This window comes from Bacidia gigantensis (genome assembly GCF_019456465.1).
Source record: "Bacidia gigantensis strain McMullin 20006 chromosome Unknown contig_134, whole genome shotgun sequence".
In the NCBI taxonomy this organism is placed as follows: Eukaryota; Fungi; Ascomycota; class Lecanoromycetes; order Lecanorales; family Ramalinaceae; genus Bacidia; species Bacidia gigantensis.
In genome coordinates, this window is record NW_025408593.1 from 184,689 (window position 1) to 206,807 (window position 22,119).

Genomic DNA, 22,119 nt, shown 5'->3' on the forward strand with positions numbered 1-22,119 from the left:
CCCCCGCTATCTGACCCTGCTTGGGCTCTCTCGAGTCTTCGAGTACGGCACATGGGATCCCTAGGACATCTCAGCCCTACGCGATCAAGGTCCAATGCCACTTTCCACAACATCATAGACTAATCGCATTCAGTATCAACCTGAACGTGATGGTGACTCTCTCGTACCGGCTACTTGGCTATGCGCCCATGCTGGCAAGATTGCCTCAGCGCTCCTCCCTATCAGTCTTTCTCTGACGAAGCCGGCACCCAGCACCTGCAATGCCCGCACCAGGCTGGAACGTGACTGAACCCATCTCCCTTGCCTATCGTCTATACCGTATCGCACAGCAGCTTCAATACGCCCCGGAAAGCGCGAAAGAGCTCAAATCCAAGATCGAGGACTTTGATTCGTCTTTGAGATCGCTGCAGGAAGTGCTCGACAAGCTCGATGGAAGTAGCGAGACCTCTCTGTCCGCCCATAGGCTAGCCCAGCTAAGAAAAGAGGTGGTTCAAGGAGAGAAATGCATCAAACGATGTGAAGACTTCATTGCAGATTTCCCAGGTATTACCAGCGATGGAAGTAAACGAGCTGCCGGGGCCGGTGCCGCCCTCTGGCTGTGGAAAAAGGACAGGGCAGAGAAACTCACCGAGCAGATGGAGAGTCATATTCGGCACATAAGCTTCATACTCCAGATCAACACTTTGTGAGTAGGCAATTGCACCTTTCTGATATACACTGATTATAGTCAAGTGCCCAAGCCCACAGTCCGCAAGGAAATACTCGAAGAAACAGCAAAACCGAGATGCAAGATCTACCGCCGTACACGTGCCCCCCGCATCCAACGAATCCGGATACATACTTTCAGCGACAGCCTCAGACACCCAGCAGCTTCTTGAATATTCAGCTACCTCCGATCCAGAGGAATGAAAGCGGAGGTCAAGATGTTACTACAACCCATGATGACATGCTCTCGAGACAACTCGATTCTTTTCGAATAGTGAGCCCGTCGGAAGCTAGTCCTGCTTTCGTACCCTCTCCACAACTAGCTGTCTCAGCACTTGACGGGGGGTTGTCGCCCTTGGGAAATCGTGCAAACACAGAGGTCGGAATAATCGCGTCATCAAGCTCAAGCCCGGAGACTGGGTCGGAATACTCGCGGCTCTTCTTGGGAAATATTGGCGACGCTTCGAATAACTCAATTACCTCCCCGATATTTTCATCTACGAGCGGTGGTGGGCAAAGAACACGGAGTTCAACCGTTGCTTGGGATGAGCTTTTGTTTGAGAGGTCTTTGGAGAGCCTACAAGGAGCCTCAGTGTAAGAGATGATGATTGACTCCAGCTGATGCGCGAGACAATCTGACAATTCCGACATACAGGACCTTTAGGAGGCAGAATGGTCGTGTTAAACAGCCTTTAAGTCGCATTGAGGCTCACCAGCGACCTCACTTGCATCAGCGCTACATTGCCTTCTTTCCGCCAGAAGGTTCCAACGTCAGATATTATCTTAGTGAGATAGCATTGTTCCCTGCATAGAGATCCATTTGCTGATCTGAAGAGCTAGACTGTACCTCCAAGAACGTGGTCATACCCCACGTGGAACATCCCGAAGCGTCTGGGTCAATCATGACTTACCAAGTGAAATTGGAACGAACAGAATTCAGCAGCGAAAGGGTACGAAGTAGTAGTCTATCGGGGGAGCCTGCTGGCCCGTCATCTGCCAGCGCACGATCCCGCTCTAGCCTATCCTCTTCAGCCGACAGCGCTACTATTACGCGTGAGCATCATCGCCAGGTGTTCGAGTTCGACAATAAAGATGATTACAAGACTTTTCAAGAGATGGTTCTTGGTCCTGAAGTCGAATTGCAGGCGCAAATCCCGGCTTGGAAGATCACCTCCAAATGTTTCAATGGGGCGGCAGCAACGGAAAGTAAACAACAGAGTGTGCGATTGTGGCGACGTGGGAGACATCAATATTTGCTTTTCTTCGCTAACAAGTCTTCGGAAACCTACAAGGAATTTCGTATGAGCTGCTTTACAGCAAAGGAGAAGTCAGAGACCATGGTCAAATTCAAGCTTGACTCTACTAATCTCAACCATCAACCAGGATCTAATGCTTGGGATGGATCATTCAATCATAGCTATCCCACCTACCAGGACGCAGCACTTCCTAACATGGGTCTAACAAGACTCATTGACACCGACGAGCTGAAGAACCTGGAATATGTGGCTATTGAGTTCGAGGATAGCAAGGGCAAGACATCTTTCATGCAGAAGGCAAATTTCAGTGGCTTTGTCGACGATCCAGTATCACCCACTGTAACATTCGCCCCTCGACTTTCGACCGGGTGAGTTGAATTTGGCGATAGACGCCATTCTCAAGGGCTTGGCTTTGTGTTCTAACGCCGTTTCACCAGCTGACCATTCCTTCGCGGCATTGAGTTGCGTTTTGAACAAACATTGATTGAAAGGAAGGATTGACCCTTGGTCTGCGATATCAGGGGCAAGATACTACCAAGTGAGGACCCCTTTCAGTCCTACAAGTAAGCTCAGTACTGATTGTGATAGCACGCAACGCTTTTATCGTTCTAAGATGCCGAAATAGCAATGTACTGCACTAGCAGAACGGATCGCTTCGGGTCAGCTCCCACGAATCGCCAAGGATATGTAGGGATCGACATTCATCCCTATCTGTCGGTTTCTACGCCTCTCCTCGCTCGTCCCTACGCGCGTGCGTCTTATGACTCAGTCAATGGAATTTGCTCTCAGTCAATCGAGGGATTCCCATCTCTACGACCGGGCATAAAACAACCGCTCCATAACTCCCCACAACAAATCACTCGACTTTCCCTGGCGAGGGAGAAGGGATATGAGCGGATATTTCCGTAGACTGAGGCGAATTCATTGGGGCCAGGAGGTTCTATGAGGAGATGGGATTTCGGTGCGTGAAGGAGGGTGAGCATGAGAGTCCTAGGCACTCATTGTTTACGGAGACTTAGGTGTTAGAAATAGGTGTGAAAAACGAAGAGAAACGAGTGGTGGGGGCTTGAGAGCTTTCGGTGATGATAAGGACCCAGGGAGCCTTAGAACGTGACTGGTGCACTCATCCCGTGGCTTCTTCAAGGCGAGGCTCGAAAATCTCACCTTCCAAGCATCCAAAACAGCACCTGCTTTAGAACTTTCTCTCACTTACAAAACATGCGCGTCGTTCGCACTTAGCGTCGATTGCAACACGCATTCGTTCACTGAATATACTTGGTGTAGATCATGATATGCTGCTTGAATGCCGGGCAAATTGAGTGCAAAATGGGTTGGTGCGGTCACCATTGTCAATCGCTGACTCAATCTATCATTATCACTATGGCAAGTAGGAGATTCTCATCACCATTTGCTGCATGCGCGCTGAATGCCTACGTATTCGCATGTTGTGTCCTGAAGGTTTTCGTCGTGTTCTGACCAAGTCCAACAGCCGTCAGTGATTTCGAAAAGCTTCAAGTCTGAAGCAAGAGGTTGTCTGCGTTAACCAAGGTGATCTTTAGGCGGGCTTCGTTGATAGTCTTTCCCGTCCGTTCTGCAGTCTTGAGCTAATTCAGTATTATATCGATGGCAAGAAGCATCTGTGTTGGAAGAGTCGATCCAAGAACCGCTATTCATACCTATGAGCCTAGACATGTTAGCCGACAAAAAATCTTTCAGCACATCAGAACGAACGTTTCGGTTGCGTAGAGAGAGTCCATTGTTGCCTTATTCGAAGCTCTCGCTGTTACCCCGGATCCTATACCCCATGTCTCACTAACAATATTCTTGGCTTGTTGGTTCCGGAAACATGTCTCTGTTGGAACAAGAGGAGGGGCAACAACATTGAGTGTAGCATGTCGCTTTTAAAGATTGGCGATATGGCGTAACACGCTTTTATGTACCAGCAGAGAATGTCTGGAGCCATGCGATTTCATCAGCCATTACATCTCAAAGCATGGCATCTCGCTCGGTGAGGCTCAACCGAATCGCTCGCATTGTCCTATTCTTGAGCCTACTTTCCCACAGCTTTTCGATTCCTCAGCCTCCCTTCAATACCAGCTCTGCGGAATCAAACAATGGCACTTTAGGGCTGGCAGACTTTCAGTGCCAAAGCGTTAGTGGCACCGAACTCTTGCCTGAATATGACACATACCTAAGTGCCATCAATGCCATGTCATTCGCCGCTATGAGCGACTACACAGCACCACTATCTCCCAACTTCATTGTCTACAGAAACGTTCTTCTCGCATACGCAGGGGAAAATCTGTGGGAGTCCCTTTCACCCTCCTATCTGCTTCAGACCCTCTACTACAGCATAGAAGCTTACGCAGTGGGGCGATTCCTTTCAACCACTTTCGTCTGTACCACAGGACCTAACCAAGACATCGTCAGTTCCATCTCATACACGCTCAATAACGTCGCCAAACCGGATAATAGCACATCGACTACACAGAATGCCACAACACAGCTCATTCCTGCCACAAAGCAACAGAGGCCCACAAACAGCACGACGACCCCCGACCAAATATGTCCCGGCCCCCATCTCCAGAAATCGAATAGCCTCGATCGAAACACCTGTTTCTTATACTCCTACATCGGCACGGGCTTCATCTCACACGGCGACTACTTCCTCGCTCTCGCCAAAGTCTTCCTCGCCGTCGCCCCTTACGCCTCCCAAACGCCCGTCCAAGATGATTTCTCCTTTACCACCAAAGGGATCACAGCGTCCATCTACAGAAACGAAACAGCCGCGCAGCTACCCTCGGCTTTGACTTTGAGAGACATTAATAACATGATGGGAGTCGCTGCCGGAAGGCCTGTTGAGGACGAGGCGGGGGAGGATTTCCGACCGGGGTATTTTAGGGAGATCAGTGTTTCGGTGTATTATGTCGTTGGATACTCGGAAGCGCATTGGTTGGGAGATTTAGAGGTGAAGAGGGGGAGGGGGAGGGGAGATGCTGGGGAATGTTACGCTGGGGCAGGTCGAGACTTCCTAGCCGCATCTCGTGCAAGGTATTAGGGGAATTTTCGTGCTTGGGGCGTGACGTATCTTGAACACAAAGGTGAACGAGATCTTGAAGCATGGACTCGATGGGGAAAATTGGCAGTAATAGCTCTAAAGACAGTAGATCGCTCGTTCGGAATCGCACGCCACAAGGGCATTGTAGATTCATTCAGCTTTCTGTGGTCAGTGCATTTCTTTTCGGAGCACATCAACTCTCTCCGTTATCCTCCTCTTCTCCCCAACTCCACCAAAAATAACGTCGCTAGCCTCATCACAAAGTCCCAATAGATCCTCTTCATCAAGCCCAAAATACTCCGCAGCCAACAAGTACTCACCCGACAGCGGATTATTGAACAACCCCACATCATCTGTCTACAAATCATTAGCATTCCCACCTCCCAAAATACCCGATCCACACATACACAAAGCACCACACTGCCCCTCTCCTCCCTCCTCCTCCTAACCCACCTCCCAAAATGATGTCGCCCAAATCCCCCCTCGTCAACCCCGCCGCCACATTCCCCGTCGGACACAACTCCACCCCCATCCTCCTCTCACAAATCTCTCGGTCCACCCAACCCCCCTCCTGCACACAAACCACATGTCCCAACCTATCCGGTCCCAAATCCAGCAATCCTCTTAACTCCCCTTCCCCCGAACTCTCCTCCACCTCCGCAAAATGCACCGTAACCCCCAACCCACCCGCTTTCGCCCTCCGTACCGCCTCCCTCAGCGCCCCCAAACCCATTTCCAGCCCCGTCATCGGATTCCCGCAAAGATCCACCCCCACCACGCCTCCCCCACCACCACCGCGATCTCTAAACCGCAGCGCGAGCTCCACAACCTCCATCGCCTCCCTAGCCGTATTCCTCCTATCAACCGAAAGGATGAGATAAGTCGGCATATCGTGTTCAGCACAGAAAGAAGAGATGCAAGCGAGGACAGTGGAGACATAGTCTGCTTTGGACCCGTCGGAGAGGCGTTGCGGCGTGCTTCGTAATTCGAGGTAGCAGATGCCGTCGGCGTGGAAGTTTTTTAGGACGGATGTCGTGGTGAGATGGAGGGTGGAGAGCGTGCTGCGGAGGGTGTAGATGTAGGTGGTGAAGAGGGGGAAGAACCTTGGGATGTTGTTGGTGGGTTTGGAGAGAGGAGAGGGGGAGATGAGCCGGGGGGGGGGAGGGAATGGGCTTACGTATGGATGTTGTGGGTGATGTTCTCGGGTGCTAGGGCGGTGAGAGGATCTTCTAGTGGGAAGTCTGGGTCGGCTTGTCGGCGCTGGAGCCAGATCTCGTGGAGGCATTCTTTGGTGATGCTGCCTGTAAGGTGGGCGTGGAGCTGTGGAAGATATCAATTTCTGGTTTTCTTAACAGAGTGAACAATATGTACTTCACATTTGGGCAGTCTCTTTGCGAAGGCTGCATCTACTGGCATTATTGGTAGATTGACCCTTCTCGGTGATGGGTTTTTGGGCAGGTATGGAGGCAGCGATGGGACGGCGTGGAGTCAATGAATTGAGCTCGGACTTTGCTGACTAACATCTTGTGACCGAACCAGCTTTCAAGAGCATCCAAGTTCCTTCTAACCAATAAGTCTCGAAGACTCACTTGATATCTCATGTCAAGCGATTAGTCATTGAGACTGTAAAACTATGAGGTAAGTAGCACGACGATCCCTGCTAGTCGTTCGAGGCACAGCGTTTGCATTCAGGTGCAGACATTTCAAGGAACTGCTGAGTAGGCAGTTAGGAAATGAAGATGACGGTGCTTGAATTGAGAAGGGATGTGAGCGGTGTTGCAGCAATAATAGCGGATGAGGTGTGGACCCGAAAGATCATTAAAGATGATGATGTTGCATGCTGCATGCCTGTTTTAGATACTGTGTCTGTAGTTAAAGGCTTTGACTCGCCATAGACAATATTATCATTCTTCATTATGCTGCATCCTTATCTTACCTCGGTAGCAAGAGGTCTGATTTCTCCTTTGCACCCGGATTGCTTCATATATCTCCATCTTCTGCGCATTCCCTAGCCATCAGCTCTAAATCCCTCCCTCCTCGCCCCCCCCCCCGGCAAGGCCCCGTCTCAACGTCCAAAGTAGGCCCCAAGGCGCTGAAAGAAAGCAAACAGCGAGTCCTCGGAGACAAACCCACCATAAGTAGACTGCCACGCCGCAGCCCAGCTTCCTACATAGCAACCCTCATTAGCCCAACCCTCTACCAAAAAAAAGGAAAACCCTCAAACAACTCACCCTCTTCCAATTCCAACCCAAAGCCCAGCCAGGCAAGCACACTCGGTGCCAAAAGCCACAGCACCCCCAACGCAACCACGGTGCAAAACACACCCGTCGCAATGGGATGCTCGGCAACAAACCCCTCAATCTCCTTCGCCGCCTCGCACGTTTTGTCATAAGCGGTCTTCAACGCGGCACTCATGGGCTTTGCAGCTTTCAGAGCGGCTTCCATGGCAGAGAGGATCTTTTTGGCGAGGTACTCGGACCAGCCACCCGCTTGGTGGACGATGGAGTTGATGTCAGCGGTGACGGAGGAGGTGGTCATGTTGGTGGAGTATAGGATGACGATGATTGCGTCGGCTGCTTCGTGGTTGGTGAGGGAGGGCTTGTTCGCCATGGTGGGCTGGGGATAAAACCCGGTTTTCTCGGAGGGAGTGAGAGGGTGGTGGTTGGCGTTCTCGGCGGGGAGCTGGATGCGGCCGTCGTGGGTGCTGGGGAAGAGGCAGGGGAGGAGCGTTTCGACGATTTTGTTCATGATGGCGGTGGAGGATGGGTGATGCAGGTTGAGATCTGGGACGAGGAGATTTGAGGGATGAAATTTGAGGAGGACGTTTTGAAGGGTTTTTGGGAGGTCTGAAGACACCATGGAGGGGTGCGTGAAATAAGGCAGCAGCTCACCGCCTGGCTGCATAGGGAGCGCTGGTGGCCAACCAATTATGCTCAGCCTCATGCAAGCCGAGATTGGCCAGTCATCCACCATTACGTGAGAATAGCCGCGAGAGTGATGCCCATTCGTCTTCATAGTGATCGCTTTCTTACCATCCAGAGTGAATGTGTTCGCCTTAAATCTTTTGTATACTATTGCCTCTGCCGTATTCCCTAAGACAGCGATCTTTCACAGCTTCTCGCTGTGTAAATCTGTCAACACGCCACGAGTTCATGCCCAAAACAGCGATGTTTTCGCGATTGAATATTTCAGCGTTAATCGCGATCATACATTAGTGGAAATGAATTGGATCGACAAGTCATATGTGGAGAGACATGAGGCGCAAAAAGGGGCTTCTGATACGCTAGACACAGATCAAGTGCCAAGCCACGAACGTTGTGCGGCGACAATAAGCGAAAGCCAATCTATACGGAGACCTGGACCATTGATGGTGAGCTTCAGCAGGCCCAGAGAGAAGAGACACAAGGTCGCTTGAATTGAAGCATATATAAATTAATAAGAATTAGCTCAATCAGGTTTTGTAGTGTAGAGGTTATCACTCCGGATTCTGATTCCGGCGACCCCGGTTCGAGTCCGGGCAAGACCTTTTGGTTTTTTTTGGCTCATTCTGCCTTATATACACTTTCACTTGAGTCACGGTTGCTTTTTCTGCGGCCTGTACATGCGATTTGATGGTTTCTCTACGATGTTATATTGTCACTTGGCATCTCATAGCGTTCGCTCGGAGAGACGGCGGATCTATGCACAAGATACTCTATCGCATTATTTAATCAGAAGAAGAAAGCTCGGAAAAGATGGATGCCTTACAAACGAGCTTTACTTTTGACTTCTAGCCCGAGATAGATCTGCATTTCTTATGGTCTTTCCAGACGATGGCGTCGAGCTGACTCAAGTTCGCGAGCATTACGAGATTCTTTGGAGATAACGTTATGAACATGAAGGCAGAGCCCTTTTAATCTCTACCTAAGGCACTCTCGAAAGCCTTTGACTTGTCGGACTTTCACACAGGCGAATTTCGTACAACGTACAGTTCGAGATTCATGTCAATGCATGACTGGAGGGATTACTGGCCGTTGCAAGGAGTTCTCTACGCTGGATTGTATTGCATCAAAGCTCGTGCCTTCTCAGAAGCATGAAGTGCCAGGCTCCTTGAACATGAGGGCATTCAAAAAGATGGCTGTCTTCGAATGCAGCATCTCAGGAGTTGCTCCTTTCGTTTAAGGGGGCCTATTCATGGAGATTGTGGCTTCAAAAGGCTTGAAAAATATAGTTCTCGTGCATCTGAATCGGGTACTGAGACACACAACAGCGATATAAATGACTGCCTTCCCCCTCTTGACGGTTCGTATATCACGACTCAAGTCTTAAGACGAAGTCGAATACTCGTCTCGAGCAGCCACGCCACTACCTTCAGCTACCCCACCAATCAACTCCAGCATCCACAGCCTTAGACCTCCCATTCTTAAGCGAAATCCTCAATGCCCTCCACGACCCCCGAGCCTGATGAACCTCATACTCCTTATCCACAGCCTCTACCAACGTCCTGACCACGTCTCTCTTAGATACCGCGTTGTTGGGAGGCCGAGCTTTGAACCATATCCTTAGCGGAAGATCAGAAGGTTCTGTAGGCATGACGAAATCAAAACGCGGCCATGCATCGCCGTGGGTAGTGATGCAGATGGCCAAAGCATAGATCACTGACAGGAGAAGATACGGCTCGCTGACCTTGAGTACGTCGTCGAACTCTATCTTGATGCTGAGAGATACGTCTACGACACTAGTTTGAGGGTCTGCGCGACGGGAAATGGCCGTCTCGGAGAGTGTGTAGTTGCTGCCGCGCGGAGGGGAAATGCTCACCAGTTGAATTTCGGCAAGGGCGTCATTGGTGGAGTTGTATAGGGTTGCTTTGCATTCTGTGTATCCCCGATGGGTTACTTCCGTTGCCAGATGTGTCAGGATATAAGTGTAATGGACCTCAAGTAGTAATTGGTCAGAAAGGGAGCGAATCGAAAGCTGGAGGCCGTATAAAGGTACGAATATCCAGGGTTCCAGGTGATGGGCGTGATTGAAATTGATGTCGGACATGGCTTCAACGATGTTCGTATAGAAAGACTGTGAAGTTATGGGCTTGTCCGGCTGGGAGACGACATCAAGGCGGTATTCGTCGTTGGCTGCAATAGAAAATGGTGACAACGAGTTATTTCCTGGAGAATCTTGCGTGCTTCCCCGCATTGGTGATTAAACACAGAACGAAGCTTTTGGCAAGACTAAATGCTTACCTGATGGTGTTCTGAAGTTGATGGCTTGCATTGAGCGTGGGGATAATCTGTTGAGGAAATGCGTGACCGATAGTCAGAAAGAGTAAGAAGGCGATCAAGTGCCCAGTGACAATTGACATCATGCACAGCCTATACGGAGCCGTATGTATGGGTTCTTTCAATCAGCGAGAAGCCATTGACACAAAGATCGTCAATGGCCTTGACATCCACCCCACCAACATAGTTCCGTCTTGTTGAAGGTTATGTCAGATTCACTGGACAGGGTCTATATCTCAAAAAGTGGAATTCGCGTCGTAGATTAGTGTCTTTGTCCACGCGCTATCCACGAGAGTCAAGTTTCACTGATAAGCGCAAAGATCCACCTCACTGTCTATTATCGGATAGTCGGTGGTGGTAGTCGCTTTCATACTCATACAACCCTTCATCAATGACACATTACGATACATCAGGGTATATGTTGACGTTTGTCTTTTGCTGTGTCCCTTTCGATTATTAGAAGTTTATCGGAAGTGACAGGTGAACATACGAGATCAGCTTGCCAAAGCGCTTTCACCCAAGATCTTGTGTCCTTCGATGATAAGACTCAAGATCTGAGATTTTCCTTCAGCCGGCTAGTTCGTGCTTCCCTGGTGACATAGTCCTCAACATCCTGTATTATCTAGCTTCTGATTGCAACCTGAACTATAAGAGTATGAGGAGAAAAGTAAAAACTCAGTGTGACAAGATTTTAAGTAAGGGCCCTTCAATCAAGACCCCGAGCGGACGTGTGGTGAACTCGAAATGCTGTCACCTTTGTGATGCTTTCCATCGCCAGTAGACTCTAAATATGATAAGAGAGTAAACTTCGTCGCAGCACACGATCTGCGAGCACTAGCCTAGCTCATTGTACATCCAGGAAGTCTCCACCGGGCCTGGCCGTTGATGAAATTCCGTTGACTTCTAGGAAGTCGTTCGACAGTTCTGTCACCAGGACATGGTCGGGATAATCGGTACTTTTGGCCAGGTAACCAGCCATATCCTGCCCACTCCTGTGCGATTTCCTTTCGAGTAGCCTCATGGTTTCGCTTGATTGTCCACGATTTCTGCACACCCCGATTCTCAATAGCAAGATGCACGTTCTTCATATATCCATGCAAAAGTCCCGTTTCAGCGGTCCAATGGAGGAACGACTTTAATTGAGAAAAGTCTCGAGTCTGGGGTTTAGCTCGAATCCGCGCATGATCCTCTCCCAGCACAGCTACAAGATCTTCTCGGGTCACTGGCTCATTGGGAAATGCCGGTACAAACACCACTGTGAGATTCGCGAGGTATATTTTCGCCTTATTTTCTTCTTGGCGCGGTTCAAGGAAGAGTAGGCCGTTCTCGCACCAACAGCCTAGCGCTGTGAGGAGTTGTTGGGCAAAAGTGCCAGGTCCCCCATCACCTATCCAGCGGACCTCTGTTCCTTTCTCCATCACCAGACGTACAACCAAATTCAAGCCACGGGAAAGAGTCTCCCCTTCAGATTGGTCTACATCGCCGCTTGTAATCAAATCGGCTGAATTGGTTCTGTCGCCTGGTTGGACGTACACACTTGGCGGGGCAGGAAGTCGAGACCACTGAAGTCTCATGTCCTGCTCACGGGGGAGATGAGGACTGACTGAGATATCCAAGGCCCAGTCCAATTGTCCCTTTGCAGCTAGCGATCTCGCCATTTCAATAACTTCGTGGCGTATTCCACGAGACATGAGAAGCAGGTTTGAGCAGCTGTAGAGAAGCGATCCCTTTTCTGGTAATATGACATGCGGACTTAAGTCCCTTTTCAGTATTGATCTTGAGCTAGCTCTCTCGATAGAGAATGAGACGCCTGCTGAGACGAGTACATAGACATAGATATTCCGCCTAAGCTCAAGAGGAAGAACGGGCCAACCCCATATTCTACTGTCAGCTGTAGAAGCCATTGTAGAACGCTGAACCTATCGAATCAGGGCCAACACAATGAGGATTATGTAGGAAACCAGACAGAGAAGAAGGACGAATCGAGAAGTTGTCGCAGTGCACTTACCCTTGGGGTTGTGGAAACTCTATATCTGACCCAAAGCCGTGGTTGTGACCAAACAGTACAGCTGAGTGTACTTACGCCTATGCAGTCAATACCATTTCACCTCGGATCACTCAATCGGGCCTAGCCCAGCCCTACCCGACTTGGCATCTGACTCTGCTCCCACATCAACCAATCAATACTATTTAGTCCACTCTGAATAGGCGACTCACAGAATATACTTTTTGTACCCCAAGATGTATCTCATAGCAGGAAATACACATGTTGTTCCTTTTTGTCAAGAATGGCTTCCCTTCAACCCTTACTTCCTTACAAAGAAGTGTCCTGTAAGGAGGGACTGACACTGTCACAAAGAATCAGACTGGGGACAGTCAAGCGATCACCTTTTGGATCAACAATTTTGTATGGTGTACTCGATTGACGGAAGATTGGAGGTGTACATATGACCCAAATCCCTGGGGAATGATTCGGTGACGCTTGGCAGTTGTGGCCTCCCCAAATGTCACCCAAGGAGCTTAATGCCTCTGGCATATGTGTACGCCAAATTCAGCGTCCGTCCTCTCTCATAAGCTCCAACCCCAGCAGCACCACCTCTACCACCCAACCCAACCTCAGCACCTATCTCTTCTTCTTCTTCTTCGCCTCAAAGCCCTCCATACCCTCACTTCGTCCAAACCCACCGTGGAATCCCACTAGCAGACTCCCGCGCTTTTATCCTCAGCCTCGACAACGCGAGCGGAAGCCAGCATTCCGAGCCCGAGTTATGCCTCCAAATGTGTATGACGTGCTTGTATCCTACTCAAGTCGAGAACGTGAAGTAAAACCCCATTTTCAAGCTCTGATTTTCACCAAGGCGGACAATACTGCATGCAGTGAAGCCCCGGCGCTAAGCAAGCAGTCTAGACAAAGAACTTCATTGACATTCTCCCCCACTCCCCTATTCGCGAAGCTTACAAAATCCAAGATAGACTGTGTAACCCTTCTACTCGCATTCATAGCAAATCAGCTATGAATATTGCCGAATACCCTAAACTCTCAAGATCCTCGAAGAACCATGCATGTGAAAAATCAATTTCACCATATTGGGCAGTATGTTGGAGAGGCATGGACAGGGTCATCCAATACTGGAAGGGTAGATCAAGGGGTATCATTGCCTATCACCCATCTTCTAAAATGGCAAAACACATGAGTCTAGCGAACAAGCATGTACATCAGCAAATATGTATCCAAAAATCCATACTCCAGCCATCAACTCAATCCACAATCCTCACCAATCCTCTCAATCACCCTTCAATCCCACACCCACAACCCCACTCCCCTTAACAACCCGTCCCGCCAACTCCCTCACCGACCGATTCGCCAACAACTCCAAAACCGGCACCGTAGCATCCATCTCCCTAACAAGCCAATTCCGCATCTCAACCGCCACGAGCGAATCCAGCCCATACTCGACCATACTCCCTTCCGGCCTGATATCCTCCTTCTGAATCATGAGCAATGTCGCCATCTTGGCCATGATGGCTTCACAAGCCTTATCCGTAGCCTCTTCTCGACTTTTCGCCATGCGAAGAACGTCGCGCATATTAGCCCCAGCGTGATCGGGAGCGGTGTGGTCGGAATTGCGCGACGCCATGGCCGCGCGTCTCCAGTGCGAGAACAACGGGGCGTCATAAACGGCTCCTGCGTCCTCTTTCCATGTTTTCAAGCCCGTGATGCTACTTCCCGACCTACGGCCCATTTCATCCTCTCCCTTTCCGTTCCTCCTTCCTCTAAAAGGTTCACGAATAGCCTCCTCAACCATCCTCATAACCTCTCCCTCGCTGATATCCCGACTCCACAGCCTCTCCGTCCCTCTTCTCGCCGCCTCATTCTCCGCCACAAATCCGACACCGACGACGCGGCCCAGGTCGAGCGTCACGGCAGGGAGATTCAGGTGGGCGCGGAAGTCAGCGAAGGCGTCGAGGAAGAGGGAGGAGGCGACGTAGGATGCTTGGGAGGGGTTGCCGACAAGGCCGACGACAGAGGAGAGGCAGATGAAGAAATCGAGAGAGTGGGGGTGGGAAGGGGGGGAGAGGGTATTGTGGAGGTTCCAGGTGCCGTCGACTTTGGGGCGCATGGCGGCGTTGTAGTCTTCTAGGGTCATGTTCTCGAAGAGATCCGCCTAGCAAGCTTTGTTAGTGGTGTTGTCTAGAAGAAAGAGGAAGAGAGGCATGATGGGAAGGGTCATGCTTACCGCTGGGACCATGGCTGCTTGTATGACTCCACGTACGGGAGGCATGTCGTTTGAGCTTTCTTTCAACGCTCGCTGAACGTCTGCGAGGTTGCTTACATCGCCTTTAAAGACATTCACGCGAGCTCCCTCCGCGTGGAGTAAGGCGATGGCTTCCTTTGACTTCGCCTTGTCTAACCCGCTCGGTGACAAGAAGATGAAGTTTCTTGCCCCATGACCTGTCATCCAAAGAGCGAGTGCTCGACCAATGCCGCCTAACCCACCAACGAGAAAGTACGTTGCGTCTGCTCGCAAGAGTCGATGGCTGTCGTCTTGTGGTACAACCTTGACAATCTCATCCGGTTGCGGCATTAGTACTAGTTTGCCCATATGCTTCCCAGACTGCATAGTCCTCAAAGCCTTCTCCAATTGGGACATGGGGAAGACGGTGATTGGATGAGGAGCTCTGATTCTGCCTTCCTGATAAAGCCTCATGAGCTCTTTCCAGATCTTATGCTTCTCTTCGCGCTGGGACTCGATAGGAAGATCCAAGCCAGTGAATGTCACATTTTTCTCGAAGTTCCGCATTTCAAGTCGTGAATTGACAGTGAAATCGCGCTTTCCTAGCTCCACAAAGCGGCCAAAGTCTGCGATACAGTCCCAAGAAAGACGGAGAAGGTCTCCAGAGAGCGAGTTCATGATAGCATCTACGCCTCTACCATTGGTCATTCTCATGACTCCTTTAGCAAAAGTGCCATCTCTGCTGGAGAAAATGTGATCCTCTGGGATAGCAAACTCCTTCATAAGTAAGTCCTTCTTCTCAAGAGTCCCAACGGTGGCGAAGACTTCAGCGCCAACAACGTGGCAAAGGTTGAGCAGAGCTTGACCTAGTCCTCCAGTGGCTGCGTGTACTAGCACTGTTTCGCCTTTGGACAGACGAGCTATCTTGAAGACAGCGTAGTATGCTGTCATATACGCAATTGGTAGAGAAGCACCAATCTCAAATGGCATATCCTTTGGAATCAGCTCAATAGTATTCGCCGGAACCCTGAGACAGCTGCAGAAGCAGCCACCGTTAGATGTCGCGATGACGTGATCACCTATCTGGAGTTCAGAAACGTCTTTTCCAACAGCCGTGATCACTCCAGCGCCCTCAACGCCGAGTGGATACGGGTCGATCTGGCCTAAAGACGACATCACGTCTCGAAAGTTGAGTCCAGCGGCTTTCATTTCAACCTCAACGTGATCGTCAGGTAAATATCCAAACGCTCTCTCGTCATCGACGAACTGTATGCTATCGAGCAACCCTGGCGTCTTGACTTCAGCCTTCAGTGGCCGCTGGTCCTGATGAAATAGCTGATCCTCTGGCATTCGTGCGCCTGAACTTGACGTAACAAAGGAGGTCAATGTCTTGTCTTCCACTACACGAGGCACCATTACCAATCCACCCCTCAGGGTGTATTCCGTATCTATCGAAGCCGACGGGGGCAGCCTCCGGTTGAAATTGGCCTTCAAAATGGAAACAATGGTATCCTCAACTTCAGGGTCATCTAGACTTAGGTCCGGATCAAGATCCAAGTGAACAAGCATAGTATCTCCCTTCTCCTCTCTGATGGTCCTCAAAAGACCTAATGCAAGATTCGAGTCCGGATTACCTGATTCGATGAGGGCACCCTGCGTGACCCAGAGGACATCATTGTTCCCGAGTAATAGCCGCTTAATAGCTGCGTATTGCTCAGGGGATGGGTTGCGCAGGACCGAGGATGTCAGCTCGCTTAACATGATACAGACTTGGCCATCGCCGCGATAGCTAGCGAGACTGCTGATTTGAGGAGCCTTTCGTGCACTTTCATATAGACTCCTAAATGGCCCGACACTAGGGCCAGATGGTTCAGAGCTGGTGATAATCGCAATGTCCGGAAGATCGACAGGATGATCCAATGCAGCAAGTGAGACCATAGTACTCACGCAGTGATTTGTTGCCTCTGGCATGTCCCATAGATTGGCTTCCAATCCAGTATAGCCTGTCTTCCGAAGCATAGCATCCCATTGTGGTTCAGTCAATAGTGGTCCATCTTGGCGGTAGTCTTCCTCACCTGCAACATACAGGTCAGCATTCTAGGAGATCAACGAGACTCTGAAGGCAAATATGACTTACCTGCCCACCACGCAGGCAACGTCCCAAATATGAGACTTATGACGATGTTTGCCGCAGTCGTTTCGACCAACAAAAGCGAGGCACCCGGTTTGAGGAGGCTCCGAACTCGACTTAGTGTGTCTTCCATGCACTTTGTGGCATGAAGTACATTCGAGGCGATAATCAAATCATACGATCCTGGCTCGAACCCCTGTTCCAATGGATCAAGTTCAATATCGAGTTTCTTGAATTTAATAAGATGAGCCCACGGCTCAGTCTTCTCCATTGCCTTCTCAAAGAAGGCAGGAGACACATCGGTAAAGTCATACTCCAAGAAAAGAGGTGGGTTGCCATCCGTACCACCTAGCGATTTTAGGATTGGCAAGCTAGCCCCTCCAGTACCGGCACCAATTTCTAGGACACGCATGACAGGGTTCTTGTATGCGAGTAATTTGGTATAGTAAGCTGCCTGTTCGTAACATTGAAGGAGTCTCTGATCGGCACGGTAATATTCTTCAAGTCGATTGTTCTCCAACATAAGAGATAAGGGGTCAAGCTCCTGACTTAAAATATGCGGAAGATTGTCCCCAATGCTACAAAGGATGGCCCAAGAGGTGCCCTTGAACTGGCGGCAGTGCTCCATCTTTTGCTTAGCATTAGTACTCAGCCACGAAGCTGTGGAAGCCTCTCCTAGCTGCCCTGCCTGGACCTTTGTACAAACTCCAGATAGATACTTGTAAAGCTTCCTGTAATGAGGCGCTAGGCTTGACGGTTCCACAGAGGACATCAAGTTCATCACACGCTCTGCATAGTAGAAAGCGGCTTGCTGGAGCTTTTCATCTTGGGTGGCGTCAAGGGATGGACGGCGAAGATGGCTTGTTACTTTAAACCATTGATCTGCTGAGAGGAAGTTAGAGCTTGGCTGCCAAATAGTCTGATAAGAAATAGCCTTTTCGCTGCCCATGATCGCTTCTTTTGAGGCAACCTGCCCAATGGATGTGAAGCGCAAGCCGCTAACACTTATGGACGGATGACTGTACGTGGACGCTTTGTCGAAGACAGAAACATTACTAGTGGTTCGATCCAACCCTTTCCCTGATGTTCTACCTAAGTCATTCCTCATGAGTGATGCATATGCCGTCATTTCATGTCCTGGCTGTTTCGATACATTTTGGGAAACAAGTGCCTCCTTGATGAATGTCGGTACAGGTGTACCTTGATCAGTGTGTGTATAGCTTTTTCCGATCATAAAGATGGCATGCAAACAGCTATCCAAGAGAGCAGGATGGACTATGAAGGGGTATTCGAAATTGGCAGGCATGATCGCCGCAGTGTCAGGGACCGATACCACGGCAATACTCCCTCCACCGCACACTCTTGCTTCCTTCATGTTTGCGAACATAGGGCCGTAGTCAAGTCCAAGATTTTTGAGACCTTCGTAGGCCTCTTGTATGTCAAGCTTCGTCTTGCAATCTATTTCCAGTCTTGAAATCATCCGCTCATTCTCGGCTATGCTCTCACTAGCCTCGCGACCACCATCCACTTCAGATACTTCTGATTCCTTGCGGACGGATATCAAGCCGTGACAGTTCTCAGTCCACGTAGCGCCATCGACCGAAGAAGACACTGAAAATTCGTCCCAAGTGTCAGAAGGCAATTGTACACTCTGATTGTAAGGCCGCAAAGTAAACATAGTCTCCACCTCATCATTATCATGAGATATCACGAGCGCCTTCTTTATTGAAATCTCGCGAAAATCGTAACCGATCACCTTCCTATATGCCGATTGAGAGCGCTGGTCCTCAGCTTCCATCGCCATGTTGAGGTACCCAGCCGCTGGATACACAACGTTTGACTGGATTTTGTGGGTTTCAAGCCAAGGAATATCAGACAAACGGATGTGATTTTTCCAGATTGGCTCCAGAGAATTTGAGTCTTTGACAGGTACGCCCAAAAAATCGCTTCTGGAATGAGAACCGTTCCGGTATCTCTCGCTACTCGATGAATTGAGCCAATATAAAGTTGAGTGGTCCCAAGGGTAAGGTGGCAAATCCACTAGAACACTGGGTGTTTGGACATCGACTGGGCGATTGATGGCCTGCATGTTAACAGGAACGCCCAGTTTGAAGAGACCACCAGCCAGGTCGAGCATAGTTTTCCCAGCGTCAGCATTTCTCATCAGGCTTGGTAAATAGGTAATGTTGGAAGTACTTAGTCTTGTTGATTTCAGGATCTGGTTCAAGGGCCCTTTGAGAGCTGAGTGAGGGCCTATCTCAACTAAGCAATCAACAGCCGCGGGTGTGTTCGTCTGATGCATTTGCCATTGGTTTGTGCTGGAACAAAGTTGCTGCACAGACTCAGAGAAGCGAACAGGGGAGGTGAGATTTGAGACCCAATAGCCCTCATCTAGAATTGAAGGGCCTTGCAGATCGCCTGAGACGGTAGAAAAGAAGCCTACTGAATTGACTCTGTTCACCTGAAGCCCTTGGAGCATCTGTAGATAGCTGTCGGCTACACTAGTCATATGATGGGAGTGATAGGCAACATTGACTTTCAGCAGCCGAGCAAAGATGCCCTTGGTATGCAGTATGCTCTGCAATTCTATGATGGCAGGCTTATCTCCGGATACTGTAATACTTTGCGGGCTGTTGATGCACGCGACATTCAGCCGACCTTGCGTTAAGGTAGCAATCACGGATTGGGCTTCTGTTGCAGACATGCCAACTGCCATCATAGCCCCAGCTGGAAAGGGATTATGGGCCTTGACTGCAGCAGCAGCTATGCCTCGATGATATGCCACTGCAAGGGCAGATCTATGAGACAAAGCGCCGCATGAGTAGGCTGCTGCAATCTCTCCACTAGAATGTCCGGTAACGCTTGTCGGCCTGATATTCCAAGCCTCGAGTAGATCGACCAAAGCGATCTGGATCACGGTACAAAGCGGCTGGCTAAGGTACTCTGAATTAATATTTGAGGTTTCCGCATCCTTCATCAGCTCATCTAGTGTCATATTAGCCAAAGATGCACATACAGTACCATTCTTGCTAGGCCAGGACTCACCCCAAAGAGACCAAGCAGCTCCGAACGATTTCAGATATCGGTCAGATAAATTCAACGAATCTCGAAATATCGGATATTGAATCATCAATTCGCGTCCCATAGCATGCCACTGAGCTCCTTGGCCTGTAAAGATGAATCCCAGAGTAGGAACTTTTTGTGATCTCGAGAATTTGAGTTTCCCGGTTTGAAGGGTATTGAGCAAGTCTGACACAGACCTTGCTAGAACCCCGGCTCTCCAAGTCAAAGCAGACCGACGCTCTCCAAGCGTAAAAGCCAAGTCATCCATGATCGTTGAACAGAAATCCTTTTCCTGGTCCTCCAGATATCTTCGCAGTCTTTCTGCTTGCGTGTTCCCTGAAAGCTCGCTGAACGCTGAAAGAACGAATAGGTGTGGTCGAGTTGGGCGACTGGGAACATCGACGTGGGTTGACGATTTACGTTTTACGACTTGAAAGCTGTCATCAGAGTGGCTGTCCTCAACAATGTCGCCGTTGCTCGAAGTATTGTCTGTCGGGGTGTCACCGTTCGTAAAGAGGCCCTTTTTGGCAATGCTACTACTGTCTACCGGGATAGCCGATATAACTGGGGGCAATTTCTTACAGTACCCGGGTGATACGCGCCGAGACAGATAGTTAGGTGCTTCTTCAATGATAACATGCGCATTACTGCCTCCAAACCCAAAGTTATTGATGGATGCTCGGCGTAGGTGTTCCGGATTCCATTCCTCCAGGTTTTGCGAGACCTTGCATATAAAGTAAGCACCCAAATGTGACAACATATTTCGCCCTTACCTTGACATTCCAGTCATCTATCGGTATTTGCGGATTGGGATTGCGAAAATCGAAGTTGGGCAAAATCAGGCCCTTTTCTAGCATCAGCACAGTCTTCACGACTGCGGCAAGCCCACTGCCACCTTCTAAATGTCCGATGTTGGACTTGATAGAGCCAATAACGAGGGGCTCATGGGACGATCTCCTCGGCGAGAAGACCTTTGACAGAGATGCAGCTTCGATGGGGTCACCAGCCTGAGTCCCTGTGCCATGGGCCTCGACGTAAGTTGTCTCGGCAGGGTCGAGTCCACTTGTATGGTAGAGGTGGTTCATTAGATCCGCTTGAGACTTCCCATTGGGCAACGTGATACCCGACGTTCTTCCATCTTGACCTGAGCCAGTGTTGCGAATGACGGCCCGTATATCATCACCGTCCTTGAGTGCTTTGTCAAGGCGCTTGAGTACAATGCAAGCCAATCCCTCGCCCCTGCCAAAGCCATTTGCCCGATCATCGAAAGAATGACAGCGTCCATCAGGAGAAAGAAGCCTAGAAATTTGAACAATGTGGCACGAACATATCAGACAAGAACTCACCTCAGCATGCTCAAAGCAATCATCGGCTCAGGAGTCAGAATGAGATTTGAGCCTCCGACAATCGCTTGTTTGCTTTCGCCAGATCGTATGGTATTACAAGCAAGATGAAGAGCCACTAGACTTGAACTGCACGCTATCTCAAACATCAGACAATTTCGTGGAGTCAAAGCAGGGATCAAATACCAGTGTCCACTGTAGCACTGGGACCTTTCAGGTTAAAGAAGTACGATAAACGGTTGGAAAGCATTGTCTGTCCGCTGCCGGTGGACTGATACAGCGCCGTCTTGTCGGGATCATGTTGTAAGAGGGTAGTGTAATCGGCACAAGAGGATCCCACAAAGACTGCAGTGTCACTCCCAGAGACTTTTTCCAGAGGAATCCCAGCTATCATGCTCAGTCCAAGTACTTGAAGGCCTCGTATAGTAAAGACGAACCATTCTCTAATGCCTCGAACGAGCATTCCAATAGAAGCCTCTGTTGAGGGTCCATCGCCTGGCAAATATCAGCCCTGCCGACATTCTGTATGATCGAGACTTACAGTAGCCTCAGCCTTTGTCACATTGAAAAATGGAGCATCGAAATATCCTGGATGCTCATCGAGGAAGTGGGCGCCCAAGGCATTAAACTGTGAAGGGCTTCAGTCATCATCCTCCAACAGCGATTAGGGAGGTAGTCACCGTGCCATTCCTGCCCGGATCAGGATGATAAAAGACTTTGGAGTTGAACCTATCCTTGGGAATAGGAGACCAGACATCACGCTGCTCGACACACATCTGCCATAATTTCGATGGGTCGGTCGCACCTCCTGGATACCTACATCCCATGCCTATGATGGCAATAGGGATTGGCTCAGGGGACTTCTGCTCTGTCTTGGAAGTCCCGGCATGATGATTTCCATCTGGCATGCTCATGGTTGCTGCAGCAGAATCGTACAGGGTTGCATCTAAACAAGGCGCCGGCACATGAGAAACAAGCAACCTATTATCAAAGAACACACCCTCTCAAAATCGAAGAGTCTTTATATCGCTAACAATTCTATCCGATCAGCGAATGCTCCTAGCAAATCTCAT

At 49.8% G+C, this 22,119-nt stretch overlaps 6 protein-coding genes and 1 non-coding gene across 7 annotated transcripts; 3 read left to right on the plus strand and 4 right to left on the minus strand.

Moving 5' to 3' along the window:
• Window positions 1-260: 260 nt before the first annotated feature.
• Window positions 261-2,333, plus strand: KY384_001793 (uncharacterized protein; the record flags this gene model as incomplete). The annotated part of the gene is made up of 3 exons (XM_044810320.1): window positions 261-685; window positions 733-979; window positions 1,560-2,333. The coding sequence occupies 3 exons, from the start codon at window positions 261-263 to the stop codon at window positions 2,331-2,333; spliced, it is 1,446 nt and encodes a 481-aa protein (XP_044672294.1).
• Window positions 2,334-3,954: 1,621 nt separating this feature from the next.
• On the plus strand, window positions 3,955-5,019 carry KY384_001794 (uncharacterized protein; the record flags this gene model as incomplete). Its single annotated transcript, XM_044810321.1, has 1 exon — window positions 3,955-5,019. The coding sequence occupies one exon, from the start codon at window positions 3,955-3,957 to the stop codon at window positions 5,017-5,019; it is 1,065 nt and encodes a 354-aa protein (XP_044672295.1).
• Window positions 5,020-7,084: 2,065 nt separating this feature from the next.
• On the minus strand, window positions 7,085-7,878 carry KY384_001795 (uncharacterized protein; the record flags this gene model as incomplete). Its single annotated transcript, XM_044810322.1, has 2 exons — window positions 7,085-7,215; window positions 7,251-7,878. The coding sequence occupies 2 exons, from the start codon at window positions 7,876-7,878 to the stop codon at window positions 7,085-7,087; spliced, it is 759 nt and encodes a 252-aa protein (XP_044672296.1).
• A 595-nt stretch (window positions 7,879-8,473) lies between these two features.
• On the plus strand, window positions 8,474-8,545 carry KY384_001796. Its single transcript has one exon. It is a non-coding gene; the product is annotated as a tRNA-Gln (tRNA).
• An 824-nt stretch (window positions 8,546-9,369) lies between these two features.
• Window positions 9,370-10,191, minus strand: KY384_001797 (uncharacterized protein; the record flags this gene model as incomplete). The annotated part of the gene is made up of 1 exon (XM_044810323.1): window positions 9,370-10,191. One exon carries the CDS (start codon window positions 10,189-10,191, stop codon window positions 9,370-9,372), a length of 822 nt encoding a protein of 273 aa, XP_044672297.1.
• A 922-nt stretch (window positions 10,192-11,113) lies between these two features.
• Window positions 11,114-11,965, minus strand: KY384_001798 (uncharacterized protein; the record flags this gene model as incomplete). The annotated part of the gene is made up of 1 exon (XM_044810324.1): window positions 11,114-11,965. The coding sequence occupies one exon, from the start codon at window positions 11,963-11,965 to the stop codon at window positions 11,114-11,116; it is 852 nt and encodes a 283-aa protein (XP_044672298.1).
• A 1,593-nt stretch (window positions 11,966-13,558) lies between these two features.
• KY384_001799 (Type I Iterative PKS) lies at window positions 13,559-21,960 on the minus strand (the record flags this gene model as incomplete). The annotated part of the gene is made up of 9 exons (XM_044810325.1): window positions 13,559-14,440; window positions 14,513-16,584; window positions 16,647-20,427; window positions 20,477-21,002; window positions 21,050-21,182; window positions 21,233-21,433; window positions 21,484-21,541; window positions 21,588-21,674; window positions 21,727-21,960. 9 exons carry the CDS (start codon window positions 21,958-21,960, stop codon window positions 13,559-13,561), a joined length of 7,974 nt encoding a protein of 2,657 aa, XP_044672299.1.
• Between the last annotated feature and the right edge of the window lie 159 nt (window positions 21,961-22,119).